The sequence below is a fragment of the Spermophilus citellus genome (genome assembly GCF_964194105.1).
Source record: "Spermophilus citellus genome assembly, chromosome: 2".
Classification (NCBI taxonomy): domain Eukaryota; kingdom Metazoa; phylum Chordata; class Mammalia; order Rodentia; family Sciuridae; genus Spermophilus; species Spermophilus citellus.
The window spans coordinates 191260301-191285867 of NC_138183.1; the positions used below are offsets into that span (position 1 = coordinate 191260301).

The following is a 25567-nucleotide window of genomic DNA, read 5'->3' on the forward strand; positions in this document are numbered from 1 at the left end:
TCCTGATGTCTTGGGCACCATCACTGAGGTGTATGGATGAGCCTCTCAGAATAGTCACAGTGTGTGAAAAGCTACTCATCCCACATAAATGCCCACAGAGGGTATCTATGACAGAGGAAGCCCCAGTCACTTAGGTAGACAAGACAACCCAGCTATCAGCCACTTCCCCAGACACTCCTGTGCGGAATGGGCTGAAATAGCCATGGCAGCCAGGTTGGGGGTTATGTATGGACTCAAAACATGGACACTCACCCAGGCTCATCTGCCTACTGTCACAGTCTAGTGTTCAACCTGTCAACAGCAGAGGTCGCTGCTGAGCCCCTAATCTGGCACCCTTTCCCTGGTTGGGCAGTGTAGTGGTGTGGGGGTCAGTCAGTCAGCTATCTGGTGACAGGTTGATTATATCATATCTCTCCCCTCATGGAGGAGGCAACACTCAATTTGTTTTCCTGGCCCCTGTAATGATCATCCTGTGATCATTATGGTCACACAAGAATGCCTTATCTTTCACTGTGCTGTCCAACATAGCCTCTGATCAGAGGTAGGATTTTATTGCAAAGGAGCCGGGGCGGTCAGCTCACTGGTTTCCCCTCATCTTCCCTCACCCTCTATGTGGGGAGAGATCCGACTGGATAAAACTATGGAATGCTCTGCTACAGGCTCGGTGAGAATGAGGGGGGAGAAAACATCCTGTCCTGACGGGGTGCAGTGTATGCCTCACACCAGGGCCCACTGGGTCATCCCTTTGTCAGGTGCATAGACCACGAACCAAGGCAAATGACAGGAGGAGCCTCTTTCACCATTACCTGATAGACTCACTGGAAGAATGTTTGCCTCACTGTGGTATGCCGAGTTTAAATCCTTTGGCTGCACACTGAGAAGTGGGATAATTGAGTCAAATGGTGGTTCCATTCCAAGTTTTCTAAGGAATCTCCGTACTGCTTTCCAGAGTGATTGCACCAATTTGTAGTCCCACCAGCAATGTATGAGTGTGCCTTCCCACCCCGCCCCCATCCTCGCCAACATTTGCTTGTATTCTTGATAATTGCCATTCTGGCTGGAGTGAGATGAACTCTCAGTGTAGTTTTAATTTGCATTTCCCTAATTGCTAGATATATTGAACATTTTTTTTTCATATATTTGTTGATCGATTATATTTTTTCTTCTGAGAAGTGCCTGTTCATTTCCTTTGCCCACTTACTGATTGGGTTATTTGATTGTTTTGGTGTTAAGTTTTTTGAGTTCTTTATATATTCTAGAGATTTATGCTTGCTCTGAGTTGCAGGTGGCAAGATTTTCTTCCATTCTGTAGGCTCTCTCTTCAAACTCTTAATTATTTCCTTTGCTGTGAAGAAGCTTTTTAGTTTGATACCATCCCATTTATTGATTCTTGATTTTACTTCTTGTGCTTGAGGAGACTTGTTGAGAAAGTCATTTCCTAAGCTGCTGTGATGGAGTGTTGGGCCTACATTTTCTTCTAGTGGGTGGAGGGTTTCTGGTCTGTTGCCTAGGTTCTTTCTTTTTCTTCTTTTTTTTTTTTAAAGATAGACTTTATTCAGAGAGAGAGAGAATTTTTCAATATTTATTTTTTAGTTCTCGGCGGACACAACATCTTTATTTTTTTTTTATTTTTATGTGGTGCTGAGGATTGAACCCAGCACCCTGCACATGCCAGGTGAGCGCATTACCGCTTGAGCCACATCCCCAGCCCCATTGCCTGGGTTCTTGATCCACTTTGAATTGAGTTTCATTCAGGGTGAGAGATAGGGGTTAAATTTCATTCTACTGCATATAGATTTCTAGTTTTGCCAGCACTATTTGTTGAAGAGGCTATATTTTCTCCAATGTATGTTTATGACACCTTTGTCTAGTATGAGATAACCATATTTATGTGGATTTGTCTCTGTGTCTTCTATTCTGTTCCACTGTTTTGATTGGGCTGAGAATTCTGAGTTCTGTAGAGCTGAGTTCCCTCTACCAGAATGAGTTTGACCACCCTAAAATAGCTCCACATCCCCAATGATTTTTAATGACCTCATGTGTCTTCAAGTAAATTTCCCTCTGCTGGAGCAGATCTCTTGGAGATCTTGGAGATGCTCTGGGCCAGGATCCTGGTCAGTTTTTATCCACCATCCATTCTTCAGTTCGAGAATGGATTCTGCATTGACTTTCCCAAGGGATGGTTTTAGATTAGAGAGATAGTCCTGTGGCAGAGCATGGGGAGATGACAGGAATTGGGAGTAGGGGAGGAAAGAAGAAAGCTCTTGCTTTCCCTTTGACAGAACCGTAAGTGGTAATGAAGTTCTTAGGGAGTCTGATCCTGTTTCCTGCAGAATGTGACTCTCATCTTTGAACTTCTCCAGGCTGTCCATTTGTTCTGTCATACATGTGCAGTGGTCAGACCTTAAGGTGCCTCACAATTGCTACATCTCAGTATTCATGCTCCCCATGAGTATGAGTGTGACTTGTCACTGGCTTCTAATCATAGAATATGGCAAATGTTGACATTAAGTTAGGTAAGACTGTCTTGCCAGCAGACTCTATTGCTGAGTTTAAAGAAGCAAGCTGCTGTGGAGCCCAGAGACCTGGGGGAGTTTGGGAGTGGACTTTCCCCTTGCAGAGCCTAGCCCTGGCTCCTGATTGCAGCCTGTAGGACCTCAAGCAGAAGTCCTGGTAAAGCTGTACCCAAACCTGTGGCCTGCAGAAACTGAGAGATAGTTAGGTGTGTCTGAAGTCACTAAATTTGCAGTAATTTATTATGTAGTATAGCAAAGGAATATAATGCAGGATTTTTTTTTAGTTGTTGATGGGCCTTTATTTTATTCATTTATTTATATGTGGTGCTGACAATTGAACCCAGTGCCTCACACATGTGAGGCAAGTGCTCTACCACTGAGCCACAACCCCAGCCCATAATACATGATTTTAAAGTTAGAAAAAAATAGACTACTGGATGCTCAGGGAGAAATGGTAAAATTTATACATCTATGTTGTTAATTGGTAATAACATCACTTTCAGTTGTAAAGGTTTTCAAATATACACAAAAAAATAAGAAGAAAGTAAAATAAACCCAAGTACACCATGGCTTATATTTTAGAAATTAGTTTTTCTCCATACTTCCATTTATTGTTCTCAATTTGTATAATTTTAAAATAAACCCTAGATATCATGGGGCCCCTATATACTTCAGTGTGTGAGCTTGAAAAAATTGGCCAGTTTCTTATATAACCACGTTGCCTTTCTCACACCTAACAAACTTAAGAACAACCTTGAATCAGCTAATGCCTAGTCTATATTCAAACATCCCCAAGTATCTAAAGAATATCTTGATATTAATGCATTGGGGGGCTTCCAATGATATATAACCAGAGCCTTAAAAAATGTTCATTCTCTTTGATTCAGTGTGTCTATTCCTGAGGGTTTATCAAAAGGAGAAAAAATCCAAGATGGCAAAAGCATAATATTCACTAAGGAACTATATATAATGATGAGAGGCTGCAGCAGACTCAGGTCAGAGTGTGTGAGTCAGGATTTACCTGGAAAACAGAGCCCTTACCTACAATCAGTGGTGGGGAGTTAGTCAGGGGAGTGGTTCAGCATGTTGGGATATGAGATTGGCAAGAGCAGGAAACCTCTATCCCTCAAGAGCTGAGGGACAAAAGAAGGAAGAAGGTAGCCCAGAAACTGGGGCCACATAAGGAGATGTCAAAGGGACCCAGGCCAGAGAGGAGACAGGGCCATTGCTGGGATACTGTCCACAGCAGAAAGGATCCAGCCAGAGGCCTATGGCAAGGGGTGCTGGGAAGCAAAGTTTCAGGATCAGCCCCTGTGGTACAGAGTCCCTCCTGCCTCTTGGGAGCCCAGTCAGTCCAGGGAAGTGGTCTGAGAGTAAACAGGCACAGGCATGGTACAACAGCAGGGGCGCTGGAGTCCCTCCAGAAGAAGATTAGGTCTAAATAAAAATATACAGCCAGAAAGTATTTATTTTTTTATGACCTATCCACTCAATATGTGCGTGTATGTGTGTGTGTGTGTGTGTGTGTGTGTGTGTGTGCGCGCGCGCGCACATGCACATCTAGTAGTGGGACTGGAACCCAGGGCTTCAAGCCCACTGGGCAAATGTTCTACCACTGAGTTACATCTCCAACACTATGTGTTTCAAGACTGTTGAGAGTATAATACAAAGACTGAGCAGCAATATGAAAACCACTTACACTGAATTATAATACACATAGCATTATTACCTGTTTTAGTCAGGTTTTTTCACTGCTGTGACTAAAAGATCCGACCAGACAATTGTAGAGGAGGAAAAGTTTATTTGGGGGCTCATGATTTCAGAGGTCTCAATCCATAGGCAGATAGCTCCACTCCCCGGAACTTGAGGTGAGGCAGAATATTGTGTCGGAAGAGTGTGGTGGAGGGAAGCAGCTAGCATGAGCATCAAAAAGCAGAGAGAGAGAGAGAGAGAGAGAGAGAGAACTCACCAGATAAAAAATATATACCCAAATCCACACCCCCAATGCCCACCTCCTCCAGCCATACCCTACCTGCCTTCAGTTACCACTCAGTTTATCTCATCAGGGGATTAATTCACTGATTGGGTAAAGGCTCTCATAACCCAGTCATTTCTCCTCTGAACCTTCTTGCATTGTCTCACTTGTGAGCTTTTGAGGGACACCTCACATCCAAACTATAACATCACCCTTCTCTACCCTTTTAAATACACCCCAGTTTATAACGTGGAGAACTCATCTGCTGCCTGTCATGCTGACTGTGTGTTGGTCTTCACACCCTCCCCACCCCGACTGTAAAGTCGGCTCTGTGAGAGGAAAATGCTCTCTTCCTTTGTTGCTGTATCTGAAGCACAGGGATTAGGCACAGGGCTGAGGGGAGGAAAGTGGCGGCTCTGCCTCTCCCTTGGCAGAACCAGGAAGTGGGTGCTCAATAGATATTAGTTGAATGAATAAAGCGACACAAAGAAAACAACACAACACCCGCTTGATGAGGTTGCTGTGCAGGTTAAGTGAGGCGGGGCGTGAATGATGCTAGCTCACAGTAGTCAGCGAGCTTGGTACAAGTTAATTTCCCCTGGGTAGGAGAGAGGTGGAGGAGGGAGGTCTGTAAGTCCTCTGGACTGAGGTTTCTACCTCCACATAGGTATTTGTCCTAAAGGAAGGTAGAAAAACCTCCTCTCTAGTTCTCCAAGATGCATGTGACACAGTCAGGCCTCCCCACTTAATAGCTCTGGGTCCTGGTCAAACTACCTAACCTCTCTGGGCCATACTTTTCAAAAAAAAAATCTGTGTAGTGAGATAGTAATAACAGCTCTCTCGGTAGGTTGAATGAATAGTACCCAGCACAGGGATGGGCACTTGGTGAATGCCAGCTGGCCTCTATAGTGCTTGTCCCTCCTTCCTGCCTGCTGGGAGCCCTGGCCTGGAGCTGTCCACAGTGCTGAAGACTCACTGCCACGTCTTCTTCTTTCTCTCCTTCCTTTCTGTGTGTGGCTCCCTAGAGTCCTGGGGTCTGAACAGATCTAATTTTCCAAGTGGCTTCTTCAGATTCCTGAGGGGGACAACCATCTATGAGGCCATCCCCAGGCAAGAGTCTCAGGAAGCTGACAGGCAGTGGGAGTGTTGAACATCAACTGTGCTGGGGACAGGAGCCCACGGGCCAGAGGCTACTTGGAAAGCTTGACCTGGGACAGTCTTATCTTGGTGGTGAGTCCTCAGGAATCCCTACTCCCCTTCCGTGGGCGCCCCTCTCCTTCCTTGTTTTGGCCATGTGTCTGTTAATACAGCCAAAGCCTCCTTCACCCTTGGACTATGGTGCTCTGGAGGGACCCAGCTCCAGGAGCTTGGACCTGTGAGCCAAGAAACCAGTGGCCAACCTTCAGGCCCGTCTCCCTGACTCTAAAAATATAAGTGGTCACCCCCAGGAAGGTGGCACGTTGACCTGTTGTGGCTCGGGGTGGAGGCCCCCGATGCTCCCACACTCAGGGGAAGGCTTGGAAAGGAAAAATGCCACCTGGTCATCTTAGAGACCTTGATTTTTATTGACACTTAGAGCATCAGAGCTGAAGGATCTTTGAGACATAGATCTCTAAACCAAGCTGTCCCTGTACACTTGGGGAAACTAGGGTATAAAAAGGAGTACAGAGTCTGTGTCACAAATCAGGGACAAAGCTGGAGTAAGAGCTGGCTCCTGCTTTATCCTGAAGCTGGCCTTGTAAGGACTTGAGCCCTCTGTGAGCCCTTGTAGGCCGTCAGCTGCAGAATTCTTGGGAAAACGTGTGGCCAGCAGGACCTTGGGTCAGGGAAGCTCTTTTGTGGGACCAAGAGAAGCCCACCCTCATTTCTGAGTCTCATTTCCCCCATCTGGACACAGAGAAATTGGTTTGGATGTTTGAGTCTCTGAGGATCCTTCAGCTCTGGTGTTCTAGGTATCAAGGAAAAGAGGGGATTTTTGTCTTTGGGAGATTGGAAGCCAAGCTCTGGTCCTGACTCAGTCCTAATTTTGGTGAGACTTTGGATAAGTTGTTATCCTGCCCAGAGTTGCAATTTCCACCTTTGAAAATGTCTCCTCGGGGCCAAGGAAAGCAGTGGATCACAGGTACTTGGCAAAGTAGAGATTGAGAGGAGAGGCCACTGTCATTATTGGCAGGAGCATATGCTCATACTCCCATCTGGAAATGATCGGCTCTCTGAGTCCAGAGCTCATCCAACAGCCCTGGGGGATTCATCTCAAGGGTAGATGGACCTGTCCCTGTCCCTGCTGCTAGGATCCTTTGAGCATCATAGTAGAAGAGCAAGGAAGAACCAGAGGCACAGAGGCTAATGGAAGAGTCCCCCACCCCAACTCACAGAACCTAGAGCTCAGAGAACCAGAGCATCATAGGCCAGCAGGGTGCAGGGTTGACCAGCCCTGCAAACTGGCTCCTTTTATAGATGGGGAGGCTGAGGTCTAGCAGGGAACTGAGGCCTCCCACCTCCCTGTCCAGCTCTATTTGCACCCCAGTACACCTGACTCCTGACTCCCCCGAGGATCTAAAGATGGTGATGGTGATGATGATGGTGACCATTCCATTTAGTTCATGTCTCCTTATTCAAGTCCCACTGTAGATACTGCACACATTTTAGTTTTCACAATTCTGTAGCTGTTCTCATCTCCTTTTGTAGGTGAAAGAACTGGACCTACAAGGACCTCAGATCCCTCAAGTTTAGGGGACCTAGTAAGCAAAAAAACCAGGGTTGATTCTTCTTTGTGATTCTGAGGCCTTTCTATTCCTCTGCACTGAACTTGATTTCTAAGGAGCTACTCTACACAGGCCATTGCTGCTGGCATTCAGAGGGCTCCTTGCACTCTCCTGATCCACACTTTCAAGTGTTGAGTTGGTTCAAGCTCTGCCTCCTTGAGGAAGCCCCCCATGCCCCTCTCCTCACCCACAGGGCCTCCTCCCTGGTCCTTCTGCCTAGAGTCCAAAATTGTGGTCAGCTCTTCTCTTGCCTGGGACCTGCCTCTCTCCCAATCTGGTAGTTCCCTAAGGTGAGAGTGGATCTGTCCTATGCAGCTCACACACTGGCTGCATACATGGTGGGAAGAAAGAAGGCAGTGTCCATGGATGGAGAGTGTGCAATAGCCGGGAAGCAGGTAGAAGCAGGGACTTCAGTTGCACATCAAGGCCCAGAAACAGTAGGATGAAGTGGGAAATGTCATCATTCAAGTGTCCTGGTAGAGGACATCATGTGTGGGGTGTTTGATGAGCTGAACTGCCTTGGCTCAAATCCTATCTTTCTACTAGCACGTCAGATTTCCTTAGTCTTCTGTCTGCACAGTGGGGAGGGGAAGGCCTCTGCGTCCAGGTCTATGGGGGAGGTCAGAGATGGAAGGAGCACGTGTAGGGTTAACTGACCAGCCACAATTCCCATGTACACACTGAAGGGTGAGGTCCCTGCATCTGGACTTGCATAAGTTGCTAGGGTCTGTGGAGTCCACTAGGGTAAAGGGCTGTAGGATGGTGCTGGGCTTGGAGGGAAAGAGGCAGGAACACTTGAGGGGCACCAGGAGAACCTGTTCTGTTTTAAAGATCAGTACTGGAAGAAACAATTGTATGTTGAAAGAGGGAGGACTTATTGAATACCTAAGTACCAGAGACTATGCTGAGGGTTCCATGGGATGTCAATTAATCATTGCAATCATGCTTTATCAAGTAGGTTTTATTGCCCGTATTTCACAGAGGAGGAAAATAAGGCTCAGAAAGCTTCAAGGTTGGCCCAGGTTTCCAACATTGGAAATAGGGGGTCGGGTCTGGCTAATTGTTTCCATGGCCCATACACAGAGCATTTGAACTGCAGCTCAAAGCTTCATGTGGGCATTATGAGACTATGATCCTGTCCTGGGATGATGTGAGGCCTCCAACTCTTGTGGGGAGTCCTTGGAGTTCATGGGTCTAAGTCCCTTGATTTACCAACGAGGAGACTGAGGTTCTGGGAGGAGGTGTCTGCCTCTCAATCTTGCCCGGAAATGCTGCTAGAAAATACTAGAAAGTAAGCCTTTTCCATATCCCCCTTTCCCCAGGGCCACAGGGAGCTTGTACCCTGAAGGTTGGGACCGGATGCTGCCACACGGGAAGATTGTCCTGCCCTGCCAAGGTCCCCAGGGGCCTACTCTTAGTCATCCAGGAACAACCTCTTCTTTGCCACTTCCCTCTGTGGTGTTTTGGGGTTCCCTCCTGTGGGCTGGCTCCCTTGCTCATCTGGCCTGGGGGACGGGTACCTTCACTGTGGGGGTGCTGGGTCCCTGGGACTGTGACCCCATCTTTGCCCAGGCCCTCCCTGGTGTGGCTGCCCAGCTGGCTGTGGACAGAGTCAACCAGGACCCCTCATTGTTGCCGGGCTCACATCTGGCTTCCGTGGTTCTGCCTACAGGCTGCCACACTCCTCAGGCCCTGGCCACATTCCTGACCCACAAGGACACTGTGGCTGCTTTTGTGGGCCCTGTCAATCCTGGCTACTGCCCAGCAGCCGCCCTGCTGGCACAAAGCTGGGGCAAGACCCTTTTCTCCTGGGCATGTGGGGCTCCAGAGGGAGGCCATGAATCAGTGCCCACCTTGCCTTCTGCTGCCCAGGTGCTGCTGACTATCATGAGATACTTTGGTTGGGCTCGCTTGGCCATTGTGTCCTCCCACCAGGACATCTGGGTGGCCACAGCCCAGCAGCTGGCCATGAGTTTCAGGACACAGGGGCTGCCTGTGGGGCTGGTGACCTCTCTGGGACCTGGGGAACAGGGTGCCACGGAGGTCTTACAGCAGCTCTGCAGTATGGACGGCCTGAAAGGTAAGCACGCAGGTACTCTCCTCTGTGGGCAGCTTGCACTTCCTATGGCCACCATGCGGGCTTCCTCCTCATCAGACATGGTTGCTCTGTGTTTAACTCACGGACAACAACCCGGGGAGCTCGTCCTGTTGCAGTCTCTGACAGCTCAGAGAAGAAACTTGCCCAGGTCACACAGCTGGCATGTAGCACACCTGGATCCTGCGCTCTGGTCCAAGTGTCAGTCTTGGGGTGGGAGCTCAAGGCCTCCTAGGTTCTTGGCCGGTGATGGGAAGGTCATGAAAGGGTGGCAGCATCTGAGCCCAGGAGTGAGTGCCACTCTTGGTCTGGTGGTTAGAATCATAACCTCCATGGGTTTATTGCCTAATGATCCTTCCAGCATTCACTAAGTCCCAGAGGTGCTGGGTCACAGCAGTGAACAGGACAGACATGGCGACGGATCCCCAGGGATGGGGAGACAGATGTGTGAGCAACCAGTTCTGATAGAAGTGGCAGAACCATCTTGAGAGGCCTGCAGAGCCAGAGGAGAAGGGGCTGAGCCAGGGGCTCTGAGAGGCTCCTTGGAGAAGGTGTCCATCCTTAAGGAGGTCACCAGCCAGGGACAGACATGGTGCCTGGGGAAGTGGCAAGCAGATGGGATCTCAGGTGAATCTAAACGGGGTTTGTGGCCCATGTGGGTTAGGAAATCAATTTAGTGAATCATGACTAGTGAGGTGGAACAGAAAAAGAAAGAGAAAAGTAGAATTGAGTATTTTAAAACAGAATAGAACAGACCAGAATGAGACTGCGTCCACTTGAGAGTGCGTTTCAGGCAGCAAGGGTTGGTGGGGGCCCGGGAAACTTCCTCTCAGTAGACTCAGTTCCTAGGCACTCTGCTTTGTGAGTACATCAAGGTGAAGTGTATCCAGACCCTGCTGGGCTCTGGGGACCTGGGAAAGACTAGCTGGGCCCCAGCTGTGAGGAGCTCATATTTGGTGGGGAGACAGGGGTGCAGAGGGGCACACAAGAACCCAAGGTCAGGGAATCTTGATATCCATCTTATTGGTGATTGGTACTGAGTTCGTGTTCCACGGAATCAAAGAATGAAACCGTGAACAGCTGAGGTAAGCAAGTGTAGCCAGATTTATTTAAGAAAGTGATGGAGAACAGACTCCTCCAGAGAGAAGAGGATTGGGGGAGCTGAAAAGCTGAAAAGTGACTTGCCTTTTTGATAGCCTTTGGAACATCTCTCTTTCATTAATCATTGTTTTTCCTTTCTTCCCTGTACATGTGTCTAGGAGCACAAACTCAGAAGTTTTTTTTTTCTTGAAAAATTCCAGTCAGCAACCCTTTGTTTACCGTCTTCTTGACCCTCATTATTTTTACCCCTGTTGACTGATTCGAACCATCATTGGCCAATTTTCTCATTTCCTTCTTTCTTTTGTTTTTTGTTTGAGACTGGAGATCGAACCCATGGGTGCTTAACCATGAAACCACATCCCCAGCCCCTTTTTATATTTTATTTAGACACAGAGTCTCACTAAGTTGCTTAGGGCCTCGCTAAGTTGCCAAGGCTGGATTTGAACTTGGAATCTTCCTGCCTGGCCTCCTGAGCCACTGGGACTCATCATTCTTACCCACACGGACTGCCTGGCCTTTCCCCTGTCTCAATCTGAACTGCTTGGGTGTAAGGAGGTGACATTAGGGCAGGGATGGCAATAAATTGACTGCAGAATGGAGATGAGGGGCAGCTGTATTCTGGGTGAGGGACCAGCTTATGCAAAGGAGTGTAGGTGACACTCTTACAGGGCATTCTCTGGACATACTTGTGGGTATCCCACTGCTGGCCCTTCCAGATGTGTGACTTCAGGCAAGTCACCAAACCTCTCTGTGCTGTGGTTTCTTTATCCATAGCACAAGGATAATCAAAGCCCCTAATTCATAGGATTGTGACGATGAAATGGACCTCTGCAAATAAAGAGTTCAGAACAGCGCAGGTTCACAGTGAGCACCGCTTACAAAGGATGAGGGCTTTTCCACTTAAGTGGCTTCATCCCCAGTTGTGTGAGTCAGCTCCCCCTAGGGGCCAAACATAGAACAGCGCTTCCAACTTGGGCTAAGGGGCGTTTGGGGGACACTGAGCAGAAATCAAACATAGCTGATAGGACACAAAGACTGGTTCCATTTCTGCCCCATCCTGGTGGTCTCTCTAAGGACTTTCCACATTATCTGGTTCCAGAGGGGGTGGCTTGTAGCCACTGGCTCACACAGCATGGCCACTCGGGGATTCAGTTGAGACCAGGGCTCAAGACTCTTACTTCCATGTAATGAGGGGCCTCAAGCCCCAGCAAGAGGACTCCTTAGCCTTACTTGGTGGCTCCACTTTCCTGGGTTTTCTGGAAAAAGAAGAATTTCAATAGGAAACTGGGACACATCCAAACAAGCAGTAGCTGTTTTGTGCTGTGGTTGGAGCCCTGTTTAGGGACCCAAGTGGGGAAGAGAGAAGCAGCTGAGGAAATCTGATGTGGACCTTTATCTTGGGCAGGGTCCTGGTGCCTGGACAGGCAATTGGCTTCCTTATTACCAAAGCTGTTTTACTAAGACAAAGATGAATGTATCCATATCTGCTTAGACCTTTAGGATGCTGCCCATGGCCACAGCTGAGTACAAACTGGCCGGGTGTGGTGGCGCATGCCTGTAATCCCAGCAACTCAGGAGGCTGAGGCAGAAGGATCTAGAATTCAAAGCCAGCCCCAGCAATTTAGTGAGATTTAAGCAATTCAGTAAGAACCTTATCTCTAAATAAAATACAAAAAGGACTGGGGTGTGGCTTAGTGGTTAAGTGCCCCTGGATTCAATCCCTAGTACAAAAAAAAAAAAAGTATAAACTGATGAGGAATGGATAACAAAAACGTGGTCAGCTGCAGAGCGGAATATGATGCAATCATGAAAGGAATGAAGTCCTGATATGTCACAACAAAGATGAGCCCAGAACACTTCACACTAAGATGCCAGACACAAAGAATGCATGTTGTACAAGTCCACTGAGATGAAAGATACAGAAAAAATCCACACAGAGACAGATTAGGAGGGAGGCCAGGAAAATCCACACAGAGACCGATTAGGAGGGAGGAATGGGGAGTGACTACTAATGGAGGTGACGAACATGCTCTTGGATTAAATAATGGCAATGGTTGAACAACCCTTTTGAATGTACTGAAGCCATGGTACACTTTCACACTTGTAAAAGAGCGAGTTTTATGATATGGGAATCTTCTTCATTTGAAAAAAATTTAAAGGATTATAAACTGTGAGCCAGCCCTATGTCCAACTCCAGACTCGAGCACGTTGGTGGTGACGTATTCTGGGGCAATTCCTTAACCACGCTGTGCCTCAGTATCCTCATCTGAGGCTGGACTCAAGTGTCCTTTGCCATCTCTATTTCTTAGTGATAAGAAGACAGTAGTGTCTGGAGCTCGAGATGGGATGCAGGTGCTGATAAACGTACTTCTTAGTGCTGTTGTAGTTGTTTGTTTTTTTTTGTTTTTTTGTTTTTTGTTTTTTTTTGGTGCCAGGGATTAAACCCAGGGATGCTCAACCACTGAGCCAGTCGCTTGTTTTTTATTTTGAGACAGAGTCTAAGTTGCTCACAGCCTCAGTAAATTGCTGAGGCTGGCTTTGAACTTGCAATACTCCTGCCTCAGCCTCCCGAGCAACTGGGATTACAGGCATGCACCACCATGCTTGGCCAGTGCTGTCATATGACCAAAAGCAAGGGTCACATACATTGAAAGCTGTTAATAAATATTAGTAATTGTCAAGGTCAGAGGGTTGAGATAGGGTGGGAAGTTGAACAAAATTATCAGATGGGCATGCAGGGAGGGGAGGCTGGGAGGGCTGGGTTCATACAAATCCAGATTTGGTGGCCATGGCCATAAGGGTTATGGGGAGAAGACAGGGGAAATTCTGCCTTTGCAGCCTGATGTGGGGCAGGGAGTGGAGAAGAGTTCTGAGCAGCTCTTAAGCCAAAGAATTCTGGGCTTCAGGGAAGGCCGCAGTTAGACCAGGCTGCAAAGGTGACCCTGCTGTCTCCCTGCAGTTGTGGTGCTGTGCATGCACTCGGTGCTGCTGGGGGGCTCCGAGCAGACCGCGCTGCTGAGCCGCGCTTGGGCCGAGGGCCTGGCGGGCAGGAGGCTGGTCTTCCTGCCCTACGACACGCTGCTCTTCCCCCTGCCCTACCGCAACCGCTCCTACCAGGCCCTGGGTGCCACCGGGCCCCTGCAGGAGGTCTACGATGCAGTGCTCACTGTCACCCTGGAGTCTGGCCCCAAAGACAAGGCCTTTGCTGCTGCCAGCATGGATGCACAGGCGGCTGCCCATCTGCAGCCAGAGCAGGTAGGTGCGTTAGATTCTCATACACCTGAAGGCTGGGGGTCCCCCCTGCCAAAGGCCTTCCTGGCCTTCTGGAAGTGCCAGGTGGGAATGGGGGTAGGATGGGGTGACATCACGGCACGTCTGAGGACTCGGCAGACAGGATGTGCTGCTGCCTTGGTTGTGGCTTCTAGGACTTGGCTGGACTCAAGTGTCCCTTGGCTTCTCTGTTTCTTAGTGATAAGAAGAAAGTAATGTCTGGAGCTCCTGATGGGATGCAGGTGTTGATGGAGGGTCATTCCATCGGTTATTCATCTGAAAAACATAGACTTATTTCCTAATATGTGCCACCGTGCAGGGAGCCTGGTGATATAGGAGACAGACCTGATCTTCAAGGGCTTCCTTCTGGAGACAGGCAATAACCAAGGGACAAGATAACCAAATTCAAGTGTGAAATGCCATCAAGAAAATAGAAGAGGATCCAGTGATGGGGGAGCCTGGGGTGGAATGGTGCACAGGCAGAATGGGAGGGGGCAGCCCCTGGGGGGGCCTTGGAGTTGAGCTCTGAATACTCAGAAGCAGCTAGAGGAGGATGGATGGAGAACAATGAGCTAGACCAGGAGCTTTGCTTTGGGAAGATTTGAGATACCTGTGAAGCCTCAGAGTTGGTGACAAAGGGGGTGGCTATGGGGACTGAGGGGATCTGATGGCCTCAGAGAGGACTGTATTGAGGACAAGGGGGAGCAGTTATTTAAACAATTGCTATTAGTAGAAAGACCAAGGCCCAGAGATGCCTGGGAGCCTGTATTATGGGGTTTTGCAGTGGGGGGCTTCTCTTCCACAGGTGTCTCCTCTTTTTGGAACCATCTATGATGCTGTTGTCCTGTTGGCCCATGCCCTGAACCACTCTGGGAGCCATGGGGCAGGGCTCTCAGGAGCTCACTTAGGGGACCATACAGGGGCTCTCAATGTGGCAGGCTTTAGCCAGAGGATACGAACAGACAAGAGGGGCAGAAGGCTGGCCCAGTATGTCATCCTGGACACAGATGCTCAAGGAAACCAGCTGGTACCCACCCACATTCTGGACACAGGCACATGGCAAGTGCAGCCACTGGGCAAGGCCATTCACTTTCCAGGAGGGGCACCTCCAGTCCATGACTCCAGCTGCTGGTTTGACCCCAATACGCTGTGTATGAGAGGTAACTAACTCATCATCCACTCGTCCATCCATCTATTCATCCATCTGTCCACCCATCTATTCACAACCCACCCATCCATTCATCCTCCATTCATCTACCCATCCATCACCCAATCCATCTATCCATCCATCTATCCATCCATCACCCATCCATCTATCCATCCTTCCATCCATCCATCCACCCATCACCACCCATCCATCCTTCATTAAAGTTTTCCACATGGGCCATCTTAGGTGAGTAGCAGGAGCAGGTGCAAAGAAAGGATATGAAACTTCATGAGAACACTGAACCAACAGCTGTGGAGCACCAGGGGTGACCGAGCAAGGCCTCCCTCAGATGAGAAGGGTTAAAGCATTTACAGAGATGTTCCTTCTCTTTGATCTAAAATGTTCCACAGCTCCTAACTAGGCTATTTTCCTTCTTCCTTCTAGTTTCCTTCTACCACTAGACATCTGAAGCTCAGAAAAATTTGGTTACTTGCTGGAGGTCACACATAGAGTTGTGACTGAGCTCATGCTGAGCATAAATATTCTGACTAAGTGCAAGATTTCTTTTCCTCATGACCACCAGGGGTGTGAGACCAGGAGGTCCACACTGTTCTGAGTCTTGTCACTCATCCATTCTGAGTATCACCCTTAAGAGACTGCACTGACACACGTGCCTAGGTCTATAGAGATGTGCACACACACGGGTATACACACACGTAGTTATGGTGGTCACCACCACTAGTGGGCAACTCAGGTTTGACTAAGCTTGTGTGCACCCCTACCCTGCCCCAAACCCCCACACTTCTCTTGACCTGGGCTCTCCCTGCCCTCCCAAACTTCGTCCACAGACATTTCCCTCTCGGGCCACCCTTGACTGTGTACCTTTCTCTCCCTGGAGAGCTCGTGACCCTCCATCCCAGGGTCATGAGCTCTCCTTCATCCTCTTTGTCTTTCAAGACCAGCTCTGCAGTCAACCTGGGGCCTCTCCTCTGTGCTCCCATGGCCCCTGAGCACATGGCACTGTAGTGTGTTCACAGGGTGTGTGTCCTATGCTGGGGACGGCTAGTGCCATCTGTCTCCCAGCTAGATGTGAGGTCCAAGGCATCCCCTTGGTGAGGGAGGACCAGGGGAAGTCTTCACCTGATTGTTTATTGGCTTCTCTTTTCTTCCACAAATAATGATTGAGCAGCCGTCCCTGCTGCCCCAGCCACTGTGCTCAGCCCCAGGGTCTGGGAGAGAATCACACACCCTTCCTGCCTCATGGGCTGATTCTCTTGAAGATCAGACCCAGGCCCCTCTTTCCAGTATGTTCAGTCTGGTGGCAGACACAGGGACAGCCAAAAACCACACCACACAGTGTGGTCAGGCCATGACAGGGCAGCCAGGGGCAATGGATCCTGGAGGAGAGCCTCCCCACACCTCCTCCCCCAGCCTGGCTCACTGAGGTGCCCTCTAACAGGCTTTAATCCATCCAGGCGGTAACCAATCAGCATGGACTTACTGACATCCACTCTGTGCTCAGCTCAGACGCTGGCAAAACTCACAGGATAATGGAGGCCGGGGGGCAAAGGCAGGTGGAGTGGCTCTAAGAGGGATCCAGGAGGCAGGATCCTGAGCAGGGACACCAGCCTTGGAGTTTGAATTCTCTCAGGGATCCCATAATGGCCACTCCAATTCTAAGTCAGGATGGCCATGGTTATCATGAGGATACTGTACACAGTTGATACCATAGATTGCAGGACCAGGGAGCAGGGGCTTGGTGTCACATACTTAGGGTTGCAGCTTGACAGTCTGCTGACCAACTGTGTGACCTGACAAGAAAGGAAGGAAGGGATGGTCCCCTCTGCTGGGCAGCAGGGCTCAGTGTCCTCTTTCGCTTAGCTGTCCAGGCAGATGCTTGAGCTGCCCATGCAAGTCGCCCACCCACTCCCTCGGGGGTCTAGCCTCCCCGTGTCTGGCTCCTGGTGTAGGCCTAGAGATCTGGGTTCAGAGTAAGGCTCTTCCAGTCTCCAGTGTCTTCCCACAGTGAAGCTGGCTGCCAAGGCAGGTAGCAAGTGGCCTGTTGCAGGGGGCAAGCAAGAAGAGGCAGTGAATTTCTCCGTTTTATCCAGCAGCTGCCCTGTCCAGGCCTGTGTTAAGTGCCAGGGACACTGAAAGGAGGAAGACACAGGCCCTGCTGTCTGGCAGCTCAGTCTAGTGGGAAGGGGCTTGACAGAGAAAAGACCACTTTTCTCTGAATGTGACCAAGGCTCTCATGGGGTCCTGAGGCAGAGAGCCCAAGGCAAAACCACAGACAGCAGTGCTGGGACTTGACGCTGCCATCTGCCGGTGAAGCTTCCTCTGCCAGCAGGCAGGACTCTCCCAGCTAGAGGCCATTCTGAGCTTCAGCCCTGAGGGCAGGAAGGCTGGGCAGGAATCCACATCCTCACTTCCCAGGGGAGAAACCAAGGAAGAGAGTGAGGGCCAGGGAAGGCAGCTGTCTCCACCGCTGTGACTCTTGTCCATCCCTGTTTCCCCGCAGGTGTGCAGCCTCCAGGCAGCCTCCTCACTCTGGTGCTGGCCTGTGTCCTGGCGCTGGCTGGTGGGGCCCTCGCGTACCTCTTCAGGTAAGAGACTGTCTTGGCTGAGCCTGGCTCTGGCCCACAGGGCCTGCCACTAGCCTCCATCTCCCTAGACCTCAGGGTCCTCAGCACTCCTTTCCATCCACAGTGGGGACTGGTCAAGGCCCTGGATAAGACTCTGTCCCCTGGGGCTGGGGATGTGGCTCAAGCGGTAGCGCGCTCGCCTGGCATGCGTGCGACCCGGGTTCGATCCTCAGCACCACATACCAACAAAGATGTTGTGTCCGCCGAGAACTAAAAAATAAATATTAAAAAAAAAATTCTCTCTCTCTCTCCTCTCTCACTCTCTCTTTAAAAAAAAAAAAAAAAAAAAAAAGACTCTGTCCCCTGAAGCTCCCCATCTGTACAATGCAGTGCTGGCCAGGACCATCCCCAGGGGGCTCTGAACCTCTGGAAACAATTCTCCCTGGAAGACTCCGGGTCTGAGCCCGAGGCTGAGGGTTCTGTGAAGTCAGTGCTCAGTGACCGCCCAGTCCCACTGGGTCTGTTGGGAGATGAAATGGAGCTAATCAGGGAGGACTCTGACTCGGGCAGTTCTACCAGCCAAAGGAGGTGGGGGTGATCTTTGTAATACTCCCACTTTCTCTCCCTTCCAGATTGGGCATCCAGCAGCTGCAATTGGCAAGGGGTCCCCAACAGATCCTGCTGACAGCCCAGGAGCTCACCTTCCTCCATCGGCCTCCGAGTAGATGGGTGTGCGAGGCGGGTGGGACAGGGTGTGGGACAGGCAGTGGACAGAAGACAGGGCTAGATCTTGACCATGCCTGACCCTTTCCAGAGGTTGCAGGTGGACAGTGCAAGTGAATCGAGGAGTGTGACAGATGGCGGGAGCCTGAGGTCAATGGCCCAGGGGTCAGCAAGGAGCCTGTCAGTCCCCCAGGAGCCCACGAATGTAGCTCTGTATCAGGTGAGGGCCTCTGCTATCCACATACCCATTGGGGAGCTCTAATCAGTTTGGGAAAAGCTAAGGAAGCCCACAGCCCTTTGTGCCTCTGTGTTATGCCTCAGTATTATTATGGAACTAGAAACTGACCCAGGTAGGAGCAGTGGGTTTCCTGGGTTCCTTGGCAAGCAGAGCTAGAACCAGGCAGCAGGATCCCAGATCCCAGCCCAGCCTGGTTCATGATCTGACCTTTGGAAACCACCAGTTCCTGGCCACTTGTCCCTGGGTACTGCCTAAGTCACTCTCCTCTCTGCTCAAGGAAAGTGTGGTCCCTGGTCCCCAAGCCCTGATGTGAAGGGCAGCACCCAGCCCAGGACAGCCTCCAGGGAGGCTGGAAGGTTAGAGGTTAGACCAATGAGACTCTAAGGATACCTCAGTCTCTCGGTGGCTGTTATTCTCAAGTTCAATAATTCATTGACACTATATGGTCCTCATGTTCTTGCCTCCCACAGTTGAGGAGCCAGACTAATTGTTTATGTGGGAAGCAACATGAGACTCTTGCTGCTTCTTTTCCACCTGGCCTCCTGGGGGATTCCACTTTTCCTTTCTGTTGAGGAGGTTTCAATGATATACCAAACATGTTTTTTTCTGGTTTTCTGAGAGAACTAGCTGGCTGTGGGTGAGGCCAAATTGGTGCTGGGCAGAGCCTGGGCAAGTTCAGAGTCCAGCCTGAGGCCTCTCCTATGTCCCTGGGTCACAGAGCCCCACCTCTGGCTCACAGGGTTTGGGCATCAAGGGTGCCTGAGGCCTGCAGGGTGAAGCTGACCTGGAGGTGAGAACTAACGTGCTTCATATTCCCATCTCCTGGGCACTGGAGACGTGGGTGGCCGTTAGCCCAGCCTGAGGCCACCTCCTCCCCTCACTTGCAGGAACTTGGATGTGGTAGAGCTAGGACTAGAACTCATGTCCATCAGCCAAAGCCTGGGCCCTAACTCTAGCTGGGTCCCGGTCACTCTAACACTGTCCCCGCTGACCAAGCTCCACCAGGCTCAGATCACGCAGAAGCAGTACACTGATGGGGAAGAGGCCGGGGCTGAGGAGTGGAGGGTTTCCCAAGGTTTATGCAGCGGGAACGGCACAAACTCTTGCTCTTCCTTCTACAGGGAGACTGGGTTTGGCTGAAGAAGTTTGAAGCAGGCACAGCCCCTGACCTGCGCCCAAGCTGCCTCAGCCTCCTGAGAAAGGTAGGGCTGCAGAGGGCATGGGGGGGGGGGTTCTGTGAGGAGATCCTTACTGGTTGGATTGGTTCCTGCTCAGTGTGGAAGCTTCTGCCTCAGAGAAGAAGTCCCCTCTGTCCTCACGATAGCTACCCATGGCCAGCACCTCAGCACAGCATACTCCGTCACTGTCACCCCTGCATGCCAGCATCCCTATACCCCATTGCCACCCCAGTAGGGTCCTCATCATAACCCCAGGGGCACAGTCCCCCAGCAGTGCTATCACATAGCATCTCAACACCATCAAGGGTCCTCATCCTGCACACACACCCCACCCTTTCACACACTCATCCGCTATTTATTAAGCATCATGTGTGTGCCAGTGTGCTGGGCTTTGGAGAAGAGAGGGTCTTTCCCTACAGAGCTTCTAGTCATTTGTCCCCACAAACCACATATACACCTTCACCTGAGATTGGCACTATCCTGAGGGCAGTGTGGGATGGTAGGTAGAGCTCAGGAAGATCCTGGATAAAGATGGAGCCAGACACCCAGTCCTAGGACAGTGGTAAGGAGAGCAGGAATATCCAGAATGCCTAGAACTGTCCCTGGCAAGGGGCATGCCTTCGATGTATTGTGAACTTTATTAGTTTATTAATGTTGTTACTTTTATTATTATTTTCAACATTACCACTGTAAGCAAAAAAAAAAAAAAAAGAAAAAAAGAAAAAGAAAAAAGAAAAGAAAGTAAAGAAAAAAAGAAAGAAAGAAAAGAAACCAAAACAGAAGCAGACTTCAACAGATCAGCAAGCTGTCTTTATTCAGCCGGGGTGGAATGGCACATTTTCAGGGGATAAAATGGCAACTGGTTACAAAGGGGTCTGTGTTTCATAGGTCTTAATGAGAGTGGATCATAGCAGGATGTTTAGTGTGACGTAATCACTAAAGATTGAGGACGTGCTTCTTAGGCAGTGAGGAAACTAATTGTGCAAGTTAAAAATCTAACTCAGGAAAACAGTTGTAAAAGCTTGAAACTCATCTTCGCTGGGATGAAGGTGCAGAACCCAGAGCCCGTTGTTTGCCTTCTCCATAGGACCCATCTTCACTGGGAGAGGATGGGAGCCCAGAGCCCAGGACCCATTGTGGGCCTTCCCCTCCTCCCCTCCCAATCACACTGTCCTCCTTTTCTCCCTGGGGTCTGTTGTTCCCCTTTTCTTGAAGGATGCTATTTTCCATATCCTTCAACCACTATTTGAAATAAAGTTTGGAGAGATTAAGTGACTGGAGGTAAACTTAGGCTTTTCCCAGTGGGCATCTTCCAACCAAAGTGAATAACTGTTTCCTCAAATAAAGGTCCTGCATGTGGTCACATAAGTTTAGAAATTGCTCACTTTGGCCATAGCACTTCTCAGAACCTTCTCTGTGCTGTTCTGGTTGTCTACCACTGTGTAACAGTGTGCCCCCAAAATGTAGTGGCTTAAAACAATGACCATTTTATATCTTGTGGGCAACTCTGTTCTGCTTCTGCACTGGTTGGGGATCACTCAGTGGTGTTTAGCTGGAAAATGGACCAGCAGAGGCCACACCAGGTCCACAACCTGCTTTATAAATAAAGTTTTATAGGAACACAGCCATGTTCTTTCCTTTAGGCATTGTCTGTGAGTTCTTTTGTGCTATAAGAGCAGAGGCGAAGAGTTGTGACAGAGACCCACAATGCCTAAAATATTTACTATCTGGACCTTTACAGAAAACACTGCTGATTCTTGGTCGGGAGAGCCTAACATGGCTTCACTCACACGCTCCCTGCCTGGTTAAGCTGGTCACATCTTCCCTCTCCTGATAGTCTCAGGGCTTCTCCACGTGGTCTCCAGTGGGAGGACTCAGGTGGAAGGACTCCAACACAGAGTGTTCCAAGAGACAGGAAACGGAAGCAGCCAGTCTCCTGAGTCCTGAACACACATATGTAGGAGGCCATTTCCACTGTATTCAGTTGTTCCCAGGAGTCACAGGAGAGGGGACAGAGCTCACCTCTGCATGGCAAGACTGTCAAAGGATTGGAGGCCACTCTTGACTCTCCACACATGCCAATGTGCTTGGGAATCTCTAAGGGGGAAGAGGATGCCAGGGGCCCTGAACTGTGTCTGTGAGGAAGGCCTCGCCAGACAAGGGTCCGTCTGTCCTGCTTTGGTAAATGCTCCCCTGGTGGGGTCTGAAACATCAGGGAGGCTGTTTTCTGCTAATGCAGGATTCCTTCTGTTCCTCTTCCTCCCTCCGCAATCCCTTCATCTGCAGGGAGGTAATTGATGCCTTCCGGGGGCATGGTATGATGTAGGTTGAGAACCAGGCCTGTGTTCCTGTCCAGTGGAGTCGGCTAAGGTCTCCACTGTCCCGGCAGATGTGTGACATGCGGCACGAGAACGTGGCAGCCTGCCTGGGCTTTTTCGTGGGCCCTGGGGTCAGTGCTCTGGTGCTGGAGTACTGTTCCCGGGGCAGCCTGGAGGACCTGCTGCGGAACGAGGCCCTGCAGCTCGACTGGACCTTCAAGGCCTCCCTGCTGCTGGATCTGATCCGCGTAAGGACCCTCCCTGGGAGCCACGGGGTGATGGGAAGTCAGGGAGGCATGAGATGCTCACATTTCCCATGCTGGGGCTCCTTCCACCTTGAGAAATTAGAGCAACAGGCAAAAAGAGAGGCGTGGCAGGAAAGTCTTGGGGGGGGGCGCGGGAACACCCTGGTCCCTCTCACTCATCCTGGAGACCTAGTGGATCCCATCTCGTCCCACCCAGGGCATGCGGTATCTGCATCACCGACATTTCCCTCACGGCCGCCTCAAGTCCCGGAACTGTGTGGTGGATGGACGCTTTGTGCTCAAGGTCACTGACCATGGTTATGCGGAGCTCCTGGATGCCCAGCGGTCTGCCCCGCCAGCCCCAGAAGGTCAGCTCAGGGTGGGTAGGAGGCTGACAGGTCCTGAAACCTTTAAACCAGGTGCTTGTGAAGCAGGGGTAGAGCGGGGATCTCTAGTCCTCGGGGCACTTTTTGTGTTATGTCCTTGAGGGGGATGGCTCCGCCCTTCATCTGTGACTCCTGGAGAGCAGAAGGCTTTATCCCCCAGGGTATGGTGGGGACAGAGGAGACACAGGCCTGAAGCCCCTGGCCTGCTCTGCTTGGGTGCAGTGGGTGATGGCGGTGTGGCCCTGTCCTCTGATTGTAGAGCTACTGTGGACAGCTCCTGAGTTGCTGCGGGAACCCGGGGGCCCCCGGCAGGGCACCCTCAAAGGGGACATCTTCAGCATAGGCATCATCCTGCAGGAGGTGCTGACGCGGAGCCCACCCTACGGCGGCTTGGATCTTCCAGCGGAAGGTAAGAACCCCTGCTGCTCCTTGGCCCGTCCCTGGCTGGAGTCTCCAGGTAGCTGGGGAGCTCTGTGGCCTTCAAGAAACCGGGGCCTGAGAACAACCTCACAGGCAAAGTGACTGTGGAAATGGGGTCTTTCCTTGACTTAGGCGAGGCAGCCCTTGGCAACTCTGCCAAAATGGCAGCTGATCAGCTCTAGGCCAAAGACACTGGTTTCAGGGTAAACTCTCGCCCCTTCCTTTCCCAATGGTACTGCCCAGTCCAAGATACTCATTCCCTCACCAAGGCTTCGCTCCACGCCCAGCTCTGACCTGTGTCCTTACAGACCTCAGTTTTACCATGTGACCTTACACATGGGCTTGCACAAATCACTTCACCTTTCTGAGCGTCCGTTTCCTCATCTTTAAAATGGAGAGAAAATTAAAACATAATCCAGATACCAGGCCCTACGGCTGATGTGGCCAGGCTGCTCAGTGCTGGGGCCGGGTTACTGCCCTGGTGGGACTCCTCCAAGAGCTTCTCTGTGCCCATACTTTTGGGTATAGATGTTTTCTCTCTTCTGGCCCCGGTGGGAGGGACCAACTTCAGAAATTTCCCCTCTCTTCTGTGTTCTCTGTCGGGCCTCTCTGAACCCCAGGCTACTTGTGAAGTTGTCCCCCTGCTGTCTCTGTCCAGTCTCAGGACCTGTCCCCACTCCAGCTTGCAGTGCCAGGCAGAGGCAGGGCTGAGCCCACCATCTGGCCACTCCCGATGGATAATCTTTGAACTCATAGGGGCCTAGTCCCCTCCCCTTTCTCTACCAAATCACTGCCTGGTCAATCATGAGCATTATAGGCCCCAAGTTTCTGAGGTGGGGGAGTGGACAGGAGAAGGGGCTCTATCAGGCCATTTGTCCAACACGATTCAGCTGCCCCCGCCCCCACATCTGCCTGCTGAGAGAGGCAAGGACCAGCCAGACCCTGTCTGCAGGACACGCTCCAGTGCAAGACCCTCCAAGCCAGGCTCCACCAACAGACTTTGGCTGCAGGGACCCAGCCTGGAATGCTCTGGCCAACCTGGAATGGGGCTGTTATTCCAAAGACTTCCCAGCCTCAGGGACTACAGGGTTCAGAGCTTAGACTTGGGGGACACCAACCTAAGGCCAGTTACTCCACCCATTTGCTTTACAACTTCAAATAGATCCCTTTCAGCATTAAGCCTCAGTTTCCTCATCTGTAAGATGGGGCCCATGGTACCTCGTTTGCAGCATAGCTGTAAGAGTCAGTGAAGTGCCCGCTTTAGACCAAGGCCCTGGCACAGGGCTAGCTTGGTAAATACTGCCTGGGTGGTTTGAGGGATGTGGTCATGGGAGTCCCTCATTCTCACCTGTCTCTAATATCATTTTAAGGTCCCATATGTGTACAGCCCCCTGCAGTTTCCAAGGCCCTTGTACCTGCAGTGTCAACTGGCCTGCCCCAAAAATGGGTTTTCAAAGAGGAGTCAGTGAGATGAGAAGGGCAGGGGCTCCTAGGTGAGAAGTAGAAGTGGGATTTGGGAAGTCCCTTGATTCAAGTTTGATAAACCTAAAGTCCCCTAGAGTCATCCCACCAGGCCCCATAGACCTGGGTGATCTTCACAACAGCTGATGGATCCCAGGGGTGCCTGGGGTGTGGAAGCATGTCCCCAATGAGGACAACACAAGATTAGACTAGCCTGAGGTTGCCTGGCCCGGGGCAGCTGTTCCCAGCCTGTTTGCATATGAGAACATTTTAATGTCACAAGTGTAACTACAGGACTCTTTTTAATATTTGCTGACTATGAAAATATCCAAGGACAAAAATCTGTTCTGAAGTCTGTGACTCTTTGAAATGCATTTGTATTTTATTCATCACAGTATCATTTGCATACTTTTGAAAAACAGAGGTGTGTGTGTGTGTGTGTGTGTGTGTGTGTGTGTGGTTAGTGGGTTCTATCTACACACACTCTCCTACAAGCACAGACGGCTCTCCCGACTTGGGGTTTTGTGCCTGCACGGTGGGAACCTCTGGGCAGGCTCGGTGGAAATCAGGCCCAGTTACAGTGTTTGCTTTTTACTGACCCTAGATGGGTGCCCTCCTTCGCCCGAAGGAGCCTTGGTTTCCCTGAATGTAAAATGGGACAATGACTCCTGCACTGTCCCCATCATGGGGGCATCAGTGGAAGTAGAAGGGGAATGAATCCAGAAGGAGGTTTCTCCTCACTGGCTCAGGGCCTCCCACCTCCATCGGAAGAGACTCCCAGGCCTCCTCAGAGGAGGGTGACCTGCTAGTCCCATAACAGTTCTATGGGATATGTAGTATTGCGTTCACATTTAATAGGTGTAGAAACCGAGGCTCAGAGAGGTGACATAACTTGCACCGAATGTAAATGGTAACTGAAGCCCCATTCTGATCTGCTGACCCTGGAGCCCAAACGTGGTGGCCAGCCCTTCTTCCTCCCAGTCTGCTTCAGAGGCAAGGTTCACATTCGTGGGCCTTGCTGGGAACTAAGCAATGGCAGTTGTGGTGCACCTAGAGCTGAGGAAGAGCCTTCCCTGGGCCGTGCACCTGACATCTGTCCCCTCCTCCCTCCCTCAGAACCCCTCTCAAGGAGGCAGTTCGCTGA

The 25567-nt window shown here is 50.5% G+C and overlaps 1 protein-coding gene across 1 annotated transcript in view; it reads left to right on the top strand.

Moving 5' to 3' along the window:
• Positions 1-8615: 8615 nt before the first annotated feature.
• Positions 8616-25567, top strand: part of LOC308641703 (guanylate cyclase D-like) — a gene marked incomplete at its 5' end in the record, with an annotated part of 32819 nt that continues 15867 nt past the window's right edge. The window contains 10 exons of the mRNA XM_081280318.1: positions 8616-9336; positions 13412-13707; positions 14528-14882; positions 17391-17475; positions 18087-18183; positions 18269-18397; positions 19537-19617; positions 21983-22159; positions 22374-22524; positions 22802-22951. Of these exons, the coding sequence (XP_081136444.1) occupies positions 8616-9336; positions 13412-13707; positions 14528-14882; positions 17391-17475; positions 18087-18183; positions 18269-18397; positions 19537-19617; positions 21983-22159; positions 22374-22524; positions 22802-22951 (2242 nt within the window). The remainder of the gene's footprint in view (positions 9337-13411; positions 13708-14527; positions 14883-17390; positions 17476-18086; positions 18184-18268; positions 18398-19536; positions 19618-21982; positions 22160-22373; positions 22525-22801; positions 22952-25567) is intronic.